At 48.9% G+C, this 21,281-nt stretch overlaps 1 protein-coding gene across 3 annotated transcripts in view; it reads right to left on the bottom strand.

The window, feature by feature from the left end:
• AHNAK (AHNAK nucleoprotein) overlaps positions 1–21,281 on the bottom strand; it is an 83,092-nt gene that overhangs the window by 6,487 nt on the left and 55,324 nt on the right. Inside the window, exon 6 of one of the 3 annotated variants that reach the window (XM_079930269.1) lies at positions 17,572–17,942. The exons of the other annotated variants lie outside the window; for them this stretch is intronic. Coding sequence (XP_079786395.1) covers positions 17,935–17,942 — 8 coding nt within the window. The 3' untranslated portion in view covers positions 17,572–17,934. Of the gene's footprint in view, positions 1–17,571; positions 17,943–21,281 lie in introns of those variants that run through there. 3 annotated transcript variants of the gene reach the window in all.

Genomic DNA, 21,281 nt, shown 5'->3' with positions numbered 1-21,281 from the left:
GCCCACAGGGAGTCCCATGTGTTCGACGGCCCCCTCTGCTCTCTCAGCCTCTGACGGTACTGCCTTCCTGGTGGTACAGGAAGGACTGCTCTTCCTTGTCAAATAGAGAAAGTTTTAAAAGAATACTCGTAAATGAGATTGGGAGGACTCACTCAAAGCCCCAGGGATACAATGATAAATAATAGGCTGGGATTTGAACCAGCCACCAAAACCCGGTGTCCCCAGAGATGCTCAGAAGACGGGAATGAAACGCTACCCGCCTGCGAGTGCCCGGCTGGCTGCTGCCTCCTTCTGGGCGCTGCCTCCCCCAGAGCTTGGCGGGTACCTGGCCAAGGAAGCCTGAGCCTCTGGGGCCATTGTTCTCCCTCAGAAGAGGATCTCAAAAGCAGAAGGAAATCAGAAACAGCCACACAATGAATACCAGATTCTCCTTTCTCCCTGCCTCGGCTGCCAAGAGATTAAGCAGGGCTGGCTGACAGCGCACCCCACCCAGCAGCTGTTCACCCTCCAGGATGTCCTCGCTACAGGAAAGGCTGCTCCCCCAGGCCTCACTGTTCTCTATTGATGTCCACAGTGTCCAATTTTCCTTCTCCAGATAGATGCTGGTTCCTCGAGGGCATAGACGCATCTGGGGTTTCCTTCCCATAAGGCACAACAGGGACAAGTTACAGGCGCTCTGTGTTTGTTGATTGAGTCGCTGATTGCCTCTGGGCACCCTCCTAAACACTTCACAGGTATAAACTCATTGACTCTCCACAGCCATCCCGTGCCGGAGAAACTATCGTTAGTCCCACTTTAGATATGACGAGGTGGGGTCCAGGTGACCCAGCCAATACGCAGGACTGATCCAATCATGGCAGCTTTCATGGGATCAAATGATTCTGTTCCTCACTTCTTACCAGCATCAGCCTCCCCCAGCGACTCCGTGAACATGTGTGGAGCCCAAAGTCCTACCCCCACGGGCTGGTAAAGAGGGCGACCACATGGCAGACATGTCCCCTTCAGAACCCACACCCCGAGGCAGCATGTGATGGGGATGGACAGGAAGGAGATTCTGAAGAGGAGACACACAGAACTAGTGTCAGTCTTACCAACTCAGCATCTGAACATTCCTGCTAAGAACTTTTTCTTAAAAATGCATTTTTTTTCCTGTTGGGGCTGTTAGTCACTTCAACATAATATTGTGCGCTACGCCTCCTACGTAAGCAGACACGAGCTTCCGAGGCTGTGGAATACTGAGCTCATGCATCTAGTCAAACTGCTGTTTGCTTTTTGCTGCAGCCATAGCTACGATCTGAGTAAACAGAGGAGAAGGTTTGGCTCCCAGTTCTACGAGCTGGGCGCTGCGCCATCATCCCGTGAAACACAAGGGGAAGGATTTCGGAAGTGACAGGCCAGGGCTAACGGGGAAGAAAGTACCATCCTATTCCAGGGGCTACTGAGCAGGGTCCAAACTCCCCATAGAGGGGCGGTGACGGGGCAAGAAGGCATTCCCTTAATCCCTGTGAGAAGCCAGCACGTTTTATAACTGTGGGCAGCGGAGGGAGGAGACAAGCACCGTAACCCACACCCCAGCAGATAAGCTCAGGCTTGGAAGATGCCCGCGAACCCCAGCTTGTAAGTGGGGGACCCTGACCTGGCTCCCAAATCCTCTGTGTGCAGCCCAGGACTCTCCCTCTCCGCCCTGCTGCCCGTCGGCTACAGGATCTGGCAGCTCCATGCTGTGTGTGAAGTGACCTCCACCCCCTGGACTGCATCATGCAATAGCCATGCCCCTGACCACGTCCTGGGTGGCTGCGTCCATCTGAACAAGAAAACTCAGGGATAGGCTTTGTCCTTGGACCTTCCGGTGTACGATCACAGGAACGTGATCTGTCTCTTTAGAGTCTGTTATATCAGATGTTAAAATGATGGGTTGATGGAAAGATCAATATCATGAATTCAATCTCTAAGTGAGCCCATTGTCACATCAAGGAAAATAAGGAATCTCTGTCTCTCCTGGGAGTCTTCACCGTCCTCCCCACTTCCCTCCTCCTTCCCCCCAGTCTCAGAAGCATCTGAGTCTCTTCAGAAAAGCCTCCCCACTTGTTCCAGTAACAGCCACCACCTCTTGTGCACTGATCCCATTCCCATACTTCTTTCAGAGCACAGGAATCAATGACCCCATCTTGCTTCAAAATCCCTACCCTCCCTCTCCTGCTGGCTTCTTTTGCTCCGCCTGTAAACATCTTCAAGTCTGTCCCGGATGAAAAGTCAGACCTCCTCTGTCTGCCTCCTGTGCCCAGAGACCGTCCCATCTCTCCTCTTCGCTTTAACTCCAAACTTCCTGGTAGCCCACTTTCATCTCCTGAGCTTCTCCCAGGGATTCCTAAGCCCCTGCCGGGTGCAGCCCAGCCCGGCTACTCGATGGGAACTGCCTCTCAAGGGCCACAAATAGTCTACAAGCATCGAATCCAGCGGCCACTTCCCAACGCCCATCCCATTTGACCTCTCCGTAGCAGTGAAGCCAACGGAAAAGACTCTTCCTTGTGAGATGTACTTGGGGCCAGCACTGCTTGCTGCTGACTCAAAGCCATTTCCCTTCTCCTTCGCTGGCAGAATCCCAGCTTAGTTCAAGGACAGGAAAGAGATTCTTTTATTTCAGCAAGATGGGCACAGCTTCTGGTCCAAGGGCAGCATGGGTCCTTTCTGACCAGCGGGATATAGGGGGAGATAAATGGGGGTCTTCTGGGGACAACCCCTCTACCACCACCCACCCCCACCAATACGAGGGAGCCGTGAGGACAATGTCTGCCCAGGTTGCTCCCTTTTCTGTCTTTGAACTCAGTCGTGGGAGGATGTGATGCCTGGAGCTGAGGGGAGATCAAAAGGACCTCAGTGGCACTGACCAGAGATTTGCTACTGACCATCTCAACCATGAGAAAAAGAATCCCTCTTACTCACAGACACAGAAAACGAACTAATGGTTACCAAAGCGGAAAGGGGTTGGGGGAAGGATAAATTGAGAGGTTGGGATTAACATATACACACTATGTATAAAATAGATAACCAACAAGGACCTACTGTATAGCACAGGGAACTATACTCAATATTATGTAATAACTTATAAGGGAAAAGAATCTGAAAAAGAATATATATATTCTGAATTGCTGTGCTGTGTACCTGAAACTTACACGATATTGTAAATCAACTATACTTTAATTTTTTAATTTTTAAAAATAATCCCTCTTGTCTACATCACCACTGGACACTTTTGCTGTTACCTGCAGCCAAAAGTATACCCTACCAATGTGGTACTCCTCTCTTTTTACTGACACTACCTCCCTATCCCTTGGTCTCAAGTCCCCTTGACAGCCCCTCTGCCACCCCTTGACTATCAGCGTTCTCCTGGCCCCCTGTGCTCCTTAAGCGCATAGCCCCATAGCCACCTGTTCATCGATTCAACAAATGCCTGTTGGCACCGTCTCTGTGCCAGGCTGCCCTATAGGCTTGCCACTCCAGTGGGGGAGACAAACAATGAACAAGATGAACAAGTGAAAATGTCAAGTTGTGAACAGTGAGTGCTCTGAGTGAAATGATTGGCTAAAGAGGATGATGAGGGGCTTCCCTGGTGGCGCAGTGGTTGGGAGTCCGCCTGTCAATGCAGGGGACACGGGTTCGATCCCTGGTCTGGGAGGATCCCACGTGCCTCAGAGCAGCGAAGCCCATGCACCACAACTACTGAGCCTGCGCTCTAGAGCTCTCGAGCCGCAACTGCTGAGCCCACGCGCCTAGAGCCCGTGCTCCGCAACGGGAGGGGCCACCGCAATGAGAAGCCCGCGCACCACAACGAAGGGTAGACCCCTCTCGCTGCAACCAGAGAAAGGCCCGCATGCAGCAACGAAGACCCAGCGCTGCCATAAATAAATAAAAATAAATAAAGAGGATGACGAGAAGGATGTTGAGTCTCCTTAGGTCTTGGGCAGGGAGCTGAGAGGGAACACTTAGGCTGAAGTTTGAAGGATGAAAAGAAGCTGGCCGTGCAAAGATGAGGCAGAGCATTCCAGACAGTGGGAACCACGATGGACCCAAAGAAGGAAAGACTTGGCGCGTCATGGGGACCCCAAGGAAGCCAGTGAGGCCAAAGAAGAGTGACGGGAGGCGGGAAGTCAGATGAAGGCGAGATCCAGGACAGAAAAGTGTGAGCCATGGGATGGTGGTGATTATCATGCTAAGTGCAGTTGGAAATCACTGGGTAAGAGGATGAACAGTCAAATTTGTGTTCCTAGAACAAATGGCTGGAATTTGGAGCCAGAGTGGAAGCAGGAGCCCAGTGTGGACTCACAGTCTCCCAGGTGAGAGAGGGTGGTGGCTTGGCCTTGGATGGTGGCAGTAGAGATGGAGAGAGATGGTGTGTTTCCTTTGTGATATAGTCCCAAGATGCACATGATGGGACTTGCTGGTGAGTGGGATACAAGGGATGAGGAAAAGGGAGGCATGGAGGATGACACTCATATGTTCTACCTTGGACACAAGGGAGAGTAGCGCAATTTACTGAGATGGAGAAAAGAATTTGGGAGTGAGGGAGGCAAGCCACTTTTGGAGTTTCATTTTGGAAATGCTGAGTTTGAAATGCCTCCAGAGACATCCAAGTGAAGGGGGCAAGGCTGGAGCTCAAGGAGTTGAGAATTTGGAGATTATCAGCCTAGAAACGGTCTTTAAAGTCACAGGAATTGATGCGATCCATTGAGTAAAGCATAGAAAGAATAGAATAGGGCTTTTCAAGTTAGAAGTATCATTTATTTTTCACTTCCTCTCTTCTCTTCATGTGTTAGAATGCCACATCCTATTAGTTCTAAATTCAGAACACTTCTTAAAGCTGTCCTCTCTCCCTTGCCATGGCTCGTGCCCTTCCAGCCTTCACCGTGCCTCCCCTGGAGATTTTCAACCAACACCTGGCCTTTGGTCCCTCCAGTTCACCCTTCACTCTGTCACCTGTGGGGTCTGCCTCTGCTCAGCTGGAGCAAAACTGAAACCAGAGCGTCCAGGAGGGGACCGCAGAGAAGCAGTCATGGAACGACACCAGGCTGGAATGACGTCACCTAGACCTGAGCTGGAGAGGCACCAGCAACAGAGAGAGAACCAGGTGCCCAGGTCAGTAACCACGGCAACCGGGGAGGGCACGGCAGATGCTGGCCATACATCCTATTAAGCATCCATCTCTGGCCGGGGTTGGCTTTATTGACACAGTTCACTCGCACCAGCCAATACCCAGCATGCCAGGGGGCCCTCTCTAAAGCAGACAATAGCAACAATAACAAAAATAGCAATGGCTAACGTTTATTGAGCACTTACAACGTGCCAGGCACCGTGCCAAACACTTCACGTATGGTCCCTCATTTAATAACACAACCCTATCTACAAGGCAAGGGGAAAACTGAGGCTAAGGAAGAACAGCTTGTAGGGGGTGGGGGGGCTGGAACTGGATGCAGGCAGCCCCTCTCTGGAGCCAGAGGTCCTACCCACGATGCTGCTCAGCCTGTTCCTTTGCATTGTCTGCAGAAGGGGTTAGTGGATTAAGGGTCTGTTAGATTCCTGTAGTTTCTTGCTAGCTGCTGTTATTTGAGGGGTGGGGAAGGTGGGAAGGAACTGGCGGAACAGTCTCCTAGCGACCGCCTCATTAGAACCATCACAGTCCCTGCCATGTTTTTATCTTGGAGACCCAGCTAGTCAATAGCAGAGCCAGGATTTGAACCCAGGACTTGAACTTGGCACTGCACCACTGTCTTCCAAGAAGGTCACAGTCTGGTGTCCACAGGAGGGGAGAGAGCCCTCAGGGGGGTTTCAGCTCACCCAGAGGAGTGGGGACTGGAGGAGACTGGAAGCAGGAGCTGGAGTTTGAATTGTAGGTCCGGATGTAGGGGCGCTGCTCCTGGAACACATCTCAGCAAGAGGACTGTGTCTAAACGCACTGCCATGTGCCCAGTCAGAAGCTCTAAGTTAACTCTGAGGCCACCAAAGGGTCTGGAAAGAATACCATCTTCCACCACCAGCCAGCACCCTCAGAATGACCATGGACAGAGAGACTGTGGAAAACCAAACCATCGAAATAACAACGCGAGGCGTGAATAAGAAGACATCAGGAACTATGCTCAATATTTAGTAATAAACTATAAGGGAAAAGAATCTGAAAAAAAGAAAAAAAATATATATATATATCTGAGTCACTTTGCTGTACACCTGAAACTAACACAACATTGTAAGTTAACTATACTTCAATTAGAAAAAGAAAAAAAAAGGACATCTCTGCCACTTTATCCTTTGGCATCAGGGACAAGGGAGCATCCCCGAACCCAGAGGATAAGTGAGCCCTTTACGGCCACCCGACCTCCAGGTCCTGTTCCACCAACCCTATCACTAAGGGCCCTTGAGGACACCAGAGCATCACTTCATCTTAGAATAAGGCTTAGCTTGTAAGCGACGGCAGTGACAGCTGCCCACCAAGAATAAGGACAGGGCTACTTCCTCACCGCCCGGGGCCAGAACATCAGAGCCGCAAGGGGCTTTAGTGATGGTCCCCCTCAGTCCCCTCACCAGAGGGGTCACCCGGTGCAGGGGTGTTTTGAGACAGGAGAGTCTGATGTGAGCCTCAGGCGATGGCCATTTCTGGCAACTAACCCACCCTCTGTGCAGACCCCCTGCCAAAGCATGCCACGTCAGCCCTCATAATGAACAAAGCCAAGCTTTGTAAGCACTGAATGACTTTGGAGGGTGGGAGGAGGGAAAAACATTGGCCAGTACTCACGTTACTCACTTTACAGCTCTGATTTCGTTCCCCTGCGTATCAGAGGGAGTTCTGGCTCTACCTGGCTCCTGCCTGTGTCAGAAGAGCAGGAGCTGACTCTGTCTCCTCCATTTCTCCAAGCCTAGCAGGTGTGGAACCTGAACCACCTGCCCCAGACCCACCTGGGGGCCTGATCACATCAAATTCCTGGCCCCCCCTTCAGATCTACTGACTCAGACCCTCCAGGATGGGGCCCAGGAATCTGTATGTGTCCAGAACCCCAGCTGATTCTGAGACTCACTGCCGTGCTGACTCCTTTATTTAACCGTGGCCCGTCCCACTGGGGAAATCAGCCAGGCCCTGATGGGGACCACAGGGAGGGGAACCAACCACCCTGGTGTGGACTGAGGGGTTTCCTGGGACATGCGACTTCCAGGGCTAAAGCCAGGACAGTCCAGGGCAAGCCGGGATGCCTGGTTATCCTATAGCCCCTTCAAAACCCCACGCAAGGACGCATCTCCAAATCACTCCAAATCGCTCGTACTTGGGATTGGAATGGTGTTGGGATGCTCTCAGAGCCGAACGTGAGCGTGGGTGATATGCTGGGATTTCACAACCATTCAAAGGAAAAAAGGAAGTCAGACCATGAGGAACTGACTCAGGGGCTCTAGAAAAGGGCCCATCTTCCCCAGACTGTCCCCTCCCCAAAACCTACCATTGCCACTGTGTGCTGAAAGAAGCAAACAGCTACGCTGAGCTGACTGTTCCCTCAGGACCAGAGGGGTCGCCCTGGGCAGGAGGAGGTCATGAGAATCATGGGGTTCAGAGGAGAACCAGAACGTCTCCTGGAGATCAGACAGCCCTGGTCCCCCATTTCTCAGATGAGAAAACTAAGGTCCAGAGGACCACATGATTGGCAGGGTCACACAGCTAACAGCCCAAAGGTGACCTCAGTCTTCCTGTTCTCCACACTCCTCCACAAGCCCTTCTGCTGGGCAAAAAAAATGACCCGTGCAGGAAGAGAAACTAGAAATATTAATTGAGGAGGGGGCTGGACGCATAGACTGATCAGAGCAAAAGAGTGTGTGAGGGATCATGGTGCTCTAACCCACGTTACAGATGAGGAAACTGAGGCACACGGAGGTCCAAGGTAGTTCCCACGGTTACATACAGGAAACCTGTCTTGCAGGTCACTTAATGCCTGTCCACAGTGGCTATAGAAGTGGATTCTGCCAGCAGATCTTATGGTTTGCTGTATCTGAAATGAGGGACTCACGTGACAGTGGCCAGCAGAAATGTGGGCTGGACCACAAAGAGCTGGACACTTGGATCCAGAGACCCTGTCCCGAAGCCTTCAGCCTCGGAGAGCTTTCCCAGAAAGAGTGCATACCCAGGCCAAGTGGGGCTTACCTTGGAGAGGGCATCGGGGGTGACGCCCACTTTTCCCTTTCAACAGTTTTGAGTTGTCTGAAATAATTGGTAAAAACTTGGTTTTTTTGTCATATCTTTAAAAAATGATCATACAGCCCAGGGAACAGTATTCACTATCTTGTAATAAACTATAATGGAAAAGAATTTTTTTTAATATATATGTGTAACCAAATCACTTTGCTGTACACCTGAACCTAACACAGTATTGTAAACCAACTATCCTTCAATAAAAAAAGAAAAAAATGATTCAAGGGAAAATAAGCCTTTCTTTAGTGGATAGAGAAGAGCAGGAAGCTAAGCCCTGAGCTTTGGAAGCAGAGAGGTGAGGACAGTGGGATTTTAAGGTTGAGGATGCGATTACAGAAAGATGATCAGGGCTTCCCTGGTGGCGCAGTGGCTGAGAATCCGCCTGCCAATGCAAGGGACACGGGTTCGAGCCCTGGTCCGGGAAGATCCCACATGCCGCGGAGCAACTAAGCCCGTGCACCACAACTATTGAGCCTGCGCTCTAGAGCCCGCAGGCCACAACTACTGAGCCAGTGTGCCACAACTACTGAAGCTTGTGCACCTGGACCCCGAGCTCCAAAACAACAGAAGCCACGACAATGAGAAGCCCGCGCACCGCGATGAAGAGTAGCCTCTGCTCACTGCAACTAGAGAAAGCCCGCGCACAGCAGTAAAGACGCAACACAGCCAAAAATAAAAAGTAAATAAATAAATAAATTTATATTAAAAAAATAAATTTATTAAAAAAAAAAAGAAAGAAAGAAGATCAAAGGATCCCCCACTAACTGGAGGGAAGGTGGTTGGGATGTCCTGGAGAGGGGGTGTCTGTATCACAGTAGGGTTGGAATCTAAATTGCCTTTTTAAGCACATTAAGATTATTTAATCTGGAGAGCATAAGACATTTCCAATTTTCATACTCAAGAGTAAGAGAAGGACAATACCTAAGGATTTTAGAACTAATTTCTAAAAAAGTGTTTTGAGTTCTCCATAATTGAGAATTCAAAAATATTCCCTCCAAGTCCATGACAAAATGGGAACAATCTTCCAGGAATGGACGTCTCTGTGGTTGGCCCAGTAAAACCTTGGCGTTGTGGAACCCTCGGGGAATGAATGAGTCACTTTATAGAGTAGAATTTCCTGAATGGCCGAAGATGAAACCTTTAAGGGATAGACATTTAAAGTTTTAAATAGAAGTCTTTCTAAAACGGCCTCTTGGCCTCCTGCATTCTAAAACAGGGTAGCTGGGACCTCGTCTCAGCAACCCCATTGCTAGGTGGCACCCTAGGGCTTAAGAGGGCCTGAAACTACTCCACTTTCAGTATCTTACATGCAGAACTTTCCCTCTATAACCCTCCTACACTGCTGGTGGGAATGTAAGTTGGTGCAGCCACTATGGAAAACAGTGTGGAGCTTCCTCAGAAAACTAAAAATAGAATTAAAATATGATTCAGCAATATTCCCGGACAAAACTATAATTCAAAAAGATACACGCACCCCTATGTTCATAGCAGCACTATTCACAACAGCCAAGACGTGGAAACAACCTAAATGTCCATCGACAGATGAATGGATGAAGAAGATGTGGTACATACACACAATGGAATACTACTCAGCCATAAAAAAGAACGAAATAATGCCACTTGCAGCTACGTGGATGCAACTAGAGATTATCATGCTAAGTTAAGTAAGTCAGAAAGACAAATACCATATGATATCACTTATATGTGGAATCTAAAACATGGCACAAATGAACCTATCTACAAAACAGAAACAGACTCACAGACATAGAGAACAGACTTGTGGTTGCCAAGGGGGAGGTTGGTGGGGGAGGGAAGTGTGGGATTAGCAGATGTAAACTATTATATATAGGATGGATAAAAAACAAGGACCTACTGTATGGCACAGGGAACTATATTCAATATCCTGGGATAAACCATCATGGAAAAGAATATTAAAAAAAGAATGTGTGTGTGTGTATAACTGAGTCACTTTTCTGTACAGCTGAGATTGCCACAACATGGTAAATCAATTATACTTCAATAAAATAATTAACAAAAAAAAAAAAAGACCTTTCCCTCTATAACCACAGACCCCCGCCCAGCCACCGGCTGTTCCTCACTCCCACCACACCTGCCCTCCCCTCTCATTTCATCTCTGGTCTCTAGCCCTACACCTCATCCCTCCTTAGGACTAACAGTTATTGAAAACGCAGCTGCCACGCCCAGTGGGTCAGCAGTTTTCTCTGTCCCTATTTATTAAAGCTACAGAACTGAAAACTACTGAAGAAAGTCATGGAAGTGTGTTATAAATTATCATAGCAACGGCCCATGTTCATTCAACATAGGACACTTTCATTTATAAATTATTATAAATCACTTACACCCCCGAAGTAACCAGCACACGCAGTTTTAGCCACATTTTTTTGTTTTTTTTTTTTTTTTAGCCACATTTTTATGATAAACTAAGGTCTACAGGTTAGAGGAGCTTCATAAGGTCACCTGACCAATAAATGGCGGGTGGATAACGTGAATCCAGGTCCTCTCACTCCAAATCCACATATTTTGCTACTTTTTGAATCACCAACTCTGAAAATATCTGCTCTCTAAAATCTGCCAAAAGAATGGGCAGAATAAGTAAAAACTGGCAATCCAGCTGAGCTCCTTTGATATGAAGGTCAGTGGAATCAAGCCTGAAAATGACTTTTTACTCCCATGAGTGTTAAATCGTTGCTCATGCAAATCACTGTAATTGTTAATTGCAAAGAAGTGTTGGGTATACACAAGCCACCAACGCATTTCTGCGGATGAATCAAAGGGTGATGTGGTTTTAAAGGGTTTGCACTATAAGTGTGAGCAGTCCCTAATGGGAGAAATCCAAGGTGAGGGTGAAGGTGTCATTCTCTCTGTTTTTATCTCCAAGTCCTATAGACCAGGAATGTGTTTCTAATGATGTATCCATCTTTAGCTATTCCAGGACAACACAAAAGTGCCTTACGTTGAAACAAGTTAATTATACAGAATATTAGCCATCTGGATTTTTGCAACCCTTATCACGCCTCGCCTCACTAGAATGTTCCAAGAAGACAAGGACTTGATTTTGCTCATTGCTATGCCCAGGGTCTGGAACATAATGAGCTTTCAATAAATACTGGTTAGATCAATGAATGAAACAAAAACGTGTCAATTCAAACATGCCGGGACTTCCCTTGTGGCGCAGTGGTTAAGAATCCGCCTGCCAATGCAGGGGACATGGGTCCGAGCCCTGGTCCGGGAAGACCCCACATGCCACGGAGCAGCAAGCCCGTGCGCTACAACTACTGAGCCTGTGCTCTAAAGCCCGCATGCCGCAAGTACTGAAGCCCGTGCGCCTAGAGTCCGTGCTCCGCAACAAGAGAAGCCACTGCAATGAGAAGCCCGCGCACCGCAAGGAAGAGTAGCCCCCGTTCACCGCAACTAGAGAAGGCCCGCACGCAGCAACAAAGACCCAACGCAGCCAAAAATAAAAATAAAATAAAAAATTTTTAAATATCCCTGATCCAGTATTTGTGATCGTTTAAACAGAGGCTATTAAGCAAATTGATCGTATATCTAAAATGAGGAAGCATTTAAACTATGTGGGATAATAAACTATTTACAAACAACATGCCTGCTAATTATGAATCATTTGTATACTCATTAAGGTCCCCAAGTTTCTCTTCTAAAAGACCTAGTTTACTTGGTGGTTATGCAAAGCCTAGGTCCTTCCTCTCAGCTTAGTTCAATTACACTTAGTATAGTCTTCAAAGTAATATAATTGCATTTCTTTAAAAGAAAATTCATATTCTACAATTCAAACTTTTGCAGTGATCTCACCAGAAAGCATATCCTATAAACATCTTAAATTCTCGATGGCTAGCCCAGCATTCCAAAAATGCATCTTGAAACACTCAAGCCTTTTGACACTGAGGAATGCATGCTAGCAGCTGTAGTTGGTTGGAAAAAAAAGATGGACACGCTCTCAGGCAGTTTCCACATACCCTGCTAGAACTTGCTGCAGTGTCTTTCTTTCCTCCATGTATCTATCGAGTGGCCCAGATCTGCCATCTTCACCATCAAATTGTTGCACACGCTTTACTCTTTTGAAGTTCAGTTCAGCTCAGTAAACATTTCCTGCAGCCTGATCCTGGGTCAGACCCAGCCCCGGTACTGAGGGCTCAAGGATGAGAAAACATGTAGTCCCTCCCCTCCAGAATCTTCTTCCATTGGGGAGAATTATATGAGTTATATTCCTTATATTGGGATTATATTGACATAACCAGACTGTAATGAGAGCTATGGGCTCTCACAGCATAACGGGCTGTGTGGGTACAAGGAAAGGAACAGGTCATTCCACAAGAGGGAGAGGTGTCAGGGACAGAGAAGGTGACATGTGAAACCATTCAAGTTTACAAAGTGGACAACACGGGGAAAGCAGAAAGTACAGCTCATCCACGTATGAGCGCTGGATCATAAACCAAAAATTACACGGAAAAACCCCATAGAGATTAGAAAACATTCCTGTAACTAGGGCTCTGGTTCCTAGCCACCAAAACCACAAAAGTTGAGAAGTTTAAAACTCATCACATCATCCAATTGCTTTGTCATGCAGCCACGGAGTGAGGCTTGAGTGCTGAGTAAAGGGTCCAATGAGTGGCCATCGCAGGTGGGCAGGTCAATAACTTTGTGAATGACCATTTGCAGCAGATCATCATCTCCTGACAACCTTCAACTCATCTCTGTTCTTTCCGGGTGGGGGAGGGGGGAGCAGTGGGACTTCTAAACAGCCCAGTTATCCACAATAACCCTGTGCTAACCCAGTTGGTGAATGTCAATTCAATACATAGATAATATGAGATGATGGGTCTGTTGCAACCCCTCGGGCCTAACCCTCCCTGCCACGCCCCAGATGCCGGCTCCGCCAGTGGTCTACCACGGCAAGTTAAAGAACTTCTGAGCTTATTTGCACCACTACGGGAGAAGGTGGGCATGAGCGTCAGCCTCCTGCAGCCATAGGGATGAGGACAAAAGGGTCACCATCTGGAACTATGGGGATGCCGGCAGTCCTTGCAGGAGTGCTTTCTGGCTGCAAGCACAGTTCGAGCTACCCTAGAGCAGGACTTCCCCGGTGGTTAAGCGGTCCAGTGGTTAAGACTCCACGCTCCCAATGCAGGGGGCCCAGGTTCGATCAGGGAACTAGATCCCACATGCCGCAACTAAAGATCCTGTGTGCCGCAACTAAGACTCGGTGCAGCCAAATAAAGAAATATTAAAAAAAAAAAAAAAGCTACCATTGAGCAGAGTGTCTTGAAGCGACATTTCAGACATTTCGTGCTGGGACTTCCCTGGTGGTCCAGTGGGTAAGACTCCGCGCTCCCGATGCAGGGGGCCTGGACCCGGTTTCGATCCCTGGTCGGGAATCTAGATCCCATATGCTACAACTAAGAAGTCCGCATGCTGCAACTACAGACCCCTCGTGCCACAACTGAGACCTGGCGCAGTCAAAATAAAATAAAAAATTAAAAAAAACATTTTGCGCTGGATAATTCTTTGCTGTGGGAGACGGGTCTGTGCACTGTAGGATGTTTAGCCCCATCCCTTGTGTCTCAGTCGGTTTAGGCTGCTATGACAAACACTGTATACCATAGACGGGGTGGCTTAAACGACAGTAATCTGTCTCACAGCTGTGGAAGCTGAAAGTCTGAGATCAGAGTGCCAGCATGGTAGGGTTCTGGTAAGAACCCTCTTCCCGGTTTGCCGACGACCTCTTAGTCATATGGCTGAGAGAAAGAGAGGCTGAAACCAAGCAGAAGACGTGGCACGGGCTCAGGCTGGCAAGGGGACCACCCACCAGCGCCCACCCTCACTACCCGTGTTATCAGTACACCCTGCGGCTACAAGTCCTCCACCTCCTCTCCGAGTCTGTATTTGCGTTACTATGAAAAAAACAAACAGTCGGGGCAAATCACAGCCCCACCAGAAACCTCTGCGTTATGCTGGGTATTGATTGGCCGCTTAATCTGTGCCAAGCACTGTTCTAAGCCCTTGCAGGAATTCTCTCATTTAATCCTTACGACACACCTATGCGATTGGTACTGTAACTATAAATGTCATAAATGGGGAAAGAGAGGTACAGAGACGGAGGGAGACCGGCCCGGGGCCAGGCAACCAATAGGAGGCCAGGCAGACCGCAGCCAGGTCGGGGGGGTTTGGGGGCGGGAGAGTGCGATGCGTGCGCAGGCGCAGTGTATGCGCGCCTCACCTCCATCCTCCTTAGCTGTTAGGAGAAAGAGAAGCTAAGAAGAAACGGGGAGCCTTCCCTGAACCGACCAGTCCACACAATTGTCCCTCCCGTCCTCCCGCCCTGAGCTCTTAGGCCTTGGTCAACACCCTACCCTAAGCAATGCCTGCCAGAAACCAGCCACTGCCCACCCCAGGGTCCCTCTGACACCATACCGTCACCTCCCACTTCCTACCTCTCCACCAGCACTCCCCGACTCATCCCAGCCCTCCCATGCATATAAACTCAGCCAGCAAAGCCTGTGCCAGGAAGGCGTTTCCCCTCACCCGCCTCCCAGCCTCGGCCAGAATTCCTCAGAGAGGTCCAGACCCCTACATGAGGATTGCCAGGGGCCCTTGTTTAAAATACTGTGACAGTGAAATAAGCCAGACACAACAGGACACAGACTACAGGATTCCACTTACAGAGGTCCCTAGAGTAGTCAAATTCAGAGACGGAAAGTAGAGCGGAGGTCACCAGGGACTGGGGGAGGGGGAGGGGCGTGGTTGTTTAATGGGGGCAGAGTTTCAGTTTGGGGAGATGAAGAAAGTTCTGGAGATGGTTGGTGGTGATGGTTGCAGAGCCATGCGAACGTACTTAATGCCACTGAACGATACACTCAAAATGGTTAAACGGTAAATTTTCTATTCTGTGTATTTTACCACAGTTTTAAAAAAATGCTATGACAAAATCAGAATCTTGAGTGGTGCGGGGAAGCCCACGTTTTTAACCGGCTCCCCAGTGGTTCTTATGCCCCCTCAGCATGAGAGCCGGGAATGTCACGGCCTCTTAGCTGTGTGACCTCAGTCAAGTCACAGAACGTACAGATCCCAAAGTCCCCTGTCTGGAAATGGACATGAGACTTTCCTCACCTGTTCTTGTGCGGATGACACTAGAGGAGGAATGCAATGTGCCAGGAGTGTGGGAGCTGCCCAACAGAAGTGAACTTGACAGTCGGTCCACAAACACTTCCCGAGCAGCCTGGGTACCAAGCTGAGCCGGGACCTGCCCTCCGTCATCCCTCAAGTCCCTGCGCCTGCACACCGCAGGGGTCTCCCTTCCCCCATGCTCAGGCCTCCCAAGAGTTACCTGCCAGAAACAACATCTGGCAATAGGTAAGGAGGGTCCTGACTTCTCAGAGGCCTCGGCTTGGCAGGTCCGGTCCGCACACACATTCCATTCCTCTCAGCAAGAGCCCAGGGGCTGGGAGGGGGGTGGGGCAGGCCCCAAGGCCGCCTCACACCAAAACTGGGCCCCTCCGGCCCTGCCAGTGCCCCTCCCAGCCTCCGCCACCGACCCAGGGCCCTTGGTTCAGCTCTCACTCAGGCCATTTCTACCAGCTTCTAGACCTCCGGAGAGCGCTGGTAGGAAAGTGTCTCTTCTTTTCCTTTTTTCTCCTCTTCTACTTTTCCCAAGCTGACCACTCTAGCCATGTTTAGAAAAGAAGAAAGTCTACACTAGTACAAAAATAGCTTTAAAATAATACCTCCCAGGCCTTTTGGGATAAAAGTGTTTCACTAATGTGACAGCTAAGATTACAAAGTGCATCTCCTTCAGCACTTACCGTAATAAGATAGTTGGATGTTTTTAATACCTTTATCTTTTTAAAAGAGGTCCATTTACTTGCGTAGTTTGGGGTCTGTAAAGGGGTAAATGTGCTAGGAAGCTACCTAAAGAGTCACTTCAGGCTAACACTTTTGTCTTGGGTACCAGGAGGGTCAGAAGGCTGCCAGGCTGCTCGCGACCCCTTTATTAAGGTGTCTCCCCAAGGGCCTGTCACGTACCAAGGAGGACACCCTGGAGAAGGGCCAGGCCTCCAGCCCTCCAACCCAACCCTCCCGCTCCCTTCCTTCCCTCTGCGTGAGGCCGTAGCATCAAATCAAAGTCCTCTTTCTAGAACCGGCTCTCCAAGTGGGTCATCCAGCCCTGCGTGCAATCTTGCCCTTTTCCCTGTTTTGCCTCAGAAACTATTCTTGAAAAGTTTCCAAAATGGCTTTGGAGAATATTCATATCTCGAATATTTCACTTCAGTGAAGTGTTTTTCACTTTAATAAAAAGCGATGGCAACTGTGGCCGGTGCCTGGGAGCTGGAATCTAGAGAAGAGGGAGGAAGATGCCCGGTGCCCTTGTGGCTCGATTCTGCCGGATCTGTAGAAGGCTGTCACCCGCTCCCTCCCCACTTCCAGCAGGAGGACAGTAGGCAGGGCCTGGGAAGCCTCACCTCGCCCAGACCCCCACCTCCTGCCAGGCGGGCAGCCCTCTGGCCCCCACGGGTGCCCGCTGGGAGAGCAGACTGGACCCAGTGACCTGTCCTGGACCCTGAGAGCCACAGAACCCTCCCCTTTGCCAACCTTGCGTCTCTACTCCTTTCTAGATCCCCCAGTGACTGGTACTCTAAGGGTGGGGGAAAAAAAAGCTCAAGGGTTACATGAAATCATTGGTTGTGACAAAGTGCGTCATTCTAGGTACATCAATTCAGAGGCTAATGGAGCAAACAGGATTAGTGAGAGGAGGGCCTAACGCTTTCTCAGAGGGGTAAGCCTCCAAAGCCTTGATCTCTGGCCCCAAACAGGGCCTTCCTTCCTGAGCTCTCTGCTATGCCAGGAATTCTGCACACAGTAAAAAAAAAAAAAAAAAAATCTCCCCTGGATTTACTAACTTTCGGATCTGACCAAGTTGGAATGCCTGCGTGGAGAAAGCTCCTCGCCTGGAGAAGGACGACACTGCGACGACACTGCGTAGGAAACCGGGCCTCAGTAAATAACGCCCTTCACAGAAAAGCCCAGAGGCTGTCCCTCATGAGGGACTGGATGTAAGAACAGCGCAGCCTGGGTAGTTGCTGGGCTGACCCTTCACCCTGAGGTAACTTGCACGAGAAGGAAGGTGTTATGGGCTGAATTGTGGCCCCTGCCCCCCAAATTCACATGTAGAAGTACCTCCAGTACCTCAGAAAGTGACTGCATTTGAAGATGGTCTTTAAAGAAGCAGTTAAGTTAAAATCAGATCACTAGGGTGGGCCCTAACCCCATATGACCCCGGTGTGCTTATAACAAGAGGAAATAAGGTCACAGACAGTTACAGAGGGACGACCGCGTGGAGACAGGAAAAGACGGTCATTTATAAGCCAAGGAGAGGGGCCTCGAGAAACCCACCCTGCCACACCTCGATCTTGGACTTCTAGCCTCCAGGTTTGTGAAAAACAAATGTCTGCTGCTCAGCCGTCTGGTCCTGGAGGCCCGAGCAAACTCGTACAGAAGATGCAGCTGTAGAAAACCACGTGCCCCGGATGGGAGTGGCACAGATGAAACTTCAGGAAGTTCAGAGAAGAGGTGAGATTTATTACGAACTTGCAGGGAGGGTGGGAGATCCTCAGATATGATGTTTGGCTACAACTGATTCGCTGAGAAAATTTATGCTGCACCTGTGGAAGCCCTTTCAGTCAAATCGCTGAGGAGGGAAAGAGAAGAATGAAAGAAAAGTGAATCTGCTCTGTATGTGGAATTTCCAGAATTCCCCTCCCTGTGGGGTCCTAGGTTGGGGTGGCCACGAGAAAGGTGTGCAGGACTTGGAGGGTGCAGGGGAAGCGCAGCCCTTTTGTGCTCTGAGGGTGGAGCAGGGCAGACAGATGCGGGGCAGTTCAGGCATACTTCTTAGTGCTGGGGCAGCCACCTGGCCCACTCCTGGGCCAGGTGTGTGCAGCTCTGGGGTGCGGGGCCCCTGCTTGCCCAGAATGTCACTGCATCATGGTGATCTCAGGTGGTGAGAGCCCTTCCGGTCGTCCCCTGTCTTTCCCACTCTGCATGCATCTTCCCTCCCAAGCTGGCCCAGCTGAGACCAGCATTCTAGGCTCGACCCTCCAGTGCCTCACCTCCTACCTCCGCACCTCCTACGCTCAGACCTACCACTGCCACCAAAAAAACCTCCCCAAACCTCTGCTTCTAGCAAGTCATCCTTCAGCACACTTCAAAGGCTGGGTCCTTCCAGTTCAAGTCTAAACCCTCTGACTAGATGCTAAGACCTTTTATAATCTGTTCCCAACTCACTGCCCCGCCGTCTTCCCTGCTGCTCCCCAGTACACGCACTCTGCCGAGTGAGGCCAGTCCCTTCCTCCCTGTTGGGGTCTGCCATGCCCACTCCATCACTCAGATATGTCCCCACGCTGTCAGACCTTTCCTTCTTCAAGGTCCAGCTCAAGTCTCATCTCCTTCACAAAGCCTTCATCAAGGCCATTAGGTGCAGTATTTCGGAGAAAAGACGCTGGAGCCAGGCTGTCTGGATTCAGATCCTGGCTTTGCACTTCCAGCTCTGTATGACTTTGAACAAATTACTCAATCTTTCTGTGCCTCAGGTTCCTCCACTGGAAAATGGAGATGAACAGCGTTCGCAGGGTTATTGAGAAGATTAAATGAGTTCAAGTCACGTAACACATTTGTATCGTGCCCGACACACAGAAAGCACTTGATAAGGGTTAGTTCTTATTTCATTTTTATTATTACGTGACCATTTCATCCCTCTCCAAGACTCTCTCCCCTGAATTTCTACACCTGGTATAATAGAGACCACACCACTCGAGTACTTAATTATAGTCAGACTTGTACTGTTCGCTGCAATTTCATGTGTAACCAACAGGAACAAGAACATTTTTTCTGTGATCAGAACATCAATAAGCAACAGCTTATTCAGGAACAGAAACTATTCCTCATTCTTTACTTTCAGCATAAGGGGGAGAACTTGCCCTGTTTCTTCCTGGTAGCATTTAACCCCTAAGAGACCCAGGAGGGAAAAGATAGGGACAACATGTCAGGAACAGGAAGACATGAAAATGCCCACAGAATGGTCCTGAAACCCATCCTCCTGGAACATTTGAACACCAAGAAGATGACATTTTGACAGACATGGTTTTCACATCAAGAAGCACTGTCTGGGGGGGGGTGGTCTGACCAGAGGCAGGGCCCTCAGCCAGTGTCTGCTCCCTGGAAACTGAACAGCACCCAAGTAACAGAAGACCCCGAAGGCCCAGGGCCCAAGGGGCCAGCAGATGGCCACAGTATCAAGGTGGGGTGGGCCCCTGACACTGTGCAGGCTCCCAGCTTTGCTGCCAAGGGCCTTCTGGTTTACCACCCAGACCACTGAAAGCTCATGAATCAGTCCATAGATCAAGACAATACAGGAGTTATGTGGCACTCAGCTGTTTTAGGTCTCCGTTTCTTCCACTTTAAAATGAAGGGATTGGTGGAACCAGAGGATAGCTAACAAACCACCCAGTTCTGCAATTCTGCACAGTGAGTTCTTTGCGCAGTCAGAGCAAGCAAAGGCAGTCAAGGAGGACTCTGAGAGTTTGATTTCCATCGATACTACCCAAAGCACTCTATAGATTCAAAGCAATCCCCATCAAAATTCCAAAGGCATTTTTCACAGAAATAGAAAAAAAAAATCCCAAAATTTTTATGGAATCACAAAAGTCTCCAAATAACCAAAGAAATCTTGAGAAGCAAGAAAGCTGGAGGCATCGCACATCCTGATTTTAAACTATATTACAAAGCTGTAGTAATCAAAACAGTATGGCATTGGCATAAAACAGACACATAGATCAAAGGAACAGAATAGAGGGCCCAGAAATTAAACCATGCATTTATGGTTAATTAACTTACAACAAAGGAGCCAAGACTATACAATGGGAAAAAGACAGTCTCTTCAATAAATGAGAGTTTAATTTCCCCTTCCCTGTACACAGAGCTGCACAAAAGAAGGAAAAAAACCGGAGCCACAGAATAGCCCATCTGTGCTTCATGCATTTGGCACTAGAGCCCTCCTGGCTGAGAGGTGCCAAAGCTAAGGATGAATACAAGAAGGTGTGCAACTTACCCAGGTTTAAGTTTCAGCTGTGACACTTACAGGCAAGTTACCTGATTTTTGTGAAGCCTCAGTTTTCTCAGCCAATACACAAGGCTAATAATAATACTTACTTCATGCACTTATTGATTAAAATGTAAAGAACCTTGCACAGGACCCAAAGCAGAGGAGGTGCCCAAATCATTCAGAAAATGTTGATCAGGTACCCAGTAAGGGACAGACACCATTCCAAGGCACTGGAGCACAGTCTTGCACAAAAAAACAAAAGCCTCCCCCTTATAGAGTTTAATTTTAGAAGGAGAAGACAGATAATAAGAAATAACCTTAATAAAGGTCAGATTTCCTCAAAAGCACAGGAGAAGAATATGAAGAAAAATCAACTAGGGTAAAAAGGATAGAGATGGAGGTGGGATTTCTAGGTAGAATCCTCAGCAAAGTCCACTCAGAGAAGACGAGCCTTGAATGGACACCTCAGTAAGTGTCACTATTATCCTCATGGCCAGTCCTGTTGGCGCCAGGGTTTGGTGCCAACAATGTATTTTTCCTGGTGTCCAAATGGGCATTTCTCCCCAACATATCTCACAAAAGAGACTGTCAGGGTTGGAAGAGACTCAGATTCTCTGGTTCATTTTATAGAGGAAGAATGAAACCCACAAAGGTGGGCCAACAAACCCAGGGTCACACGGTTAGTTCAAAGACCGAGATTGGTGCCACCTCCAGTCTCCTGACTCTAAGACCAATATTCTTGCCTCTGCTTCATACCCTGTTGCCCTAGGCTGACTCAGACCCACGTAAAATCGAGGCCTGGAGCCTGGAAGATTTCTAGCCTGGTGTTGTATTTCAGCCTGCACAGTAGCTCAGGGTTATTAGCTGTGCAGTCTGAATACATATCTTTCAGACACATTTACAGGGAAAAAAAAATTATCATGGATT

This window comes from Stenella coeruleoalba (assembly GCF_951394435.1).
Source record: "Stenella coeruleoalba genome assembly, chromosome: 8".
Taxonomy (NCBI): Eukaryota; Metazoa; Chordata; class Mammalia; order Artiodactyla; family Delphinidae; genus Stenella; species Stenella coeruleoalba.
The sequence above is the reverse complement of the archived record's forward strand: the minus strand, read 5'-3'. Positions and strand labels throughout refer to the sequence as shown.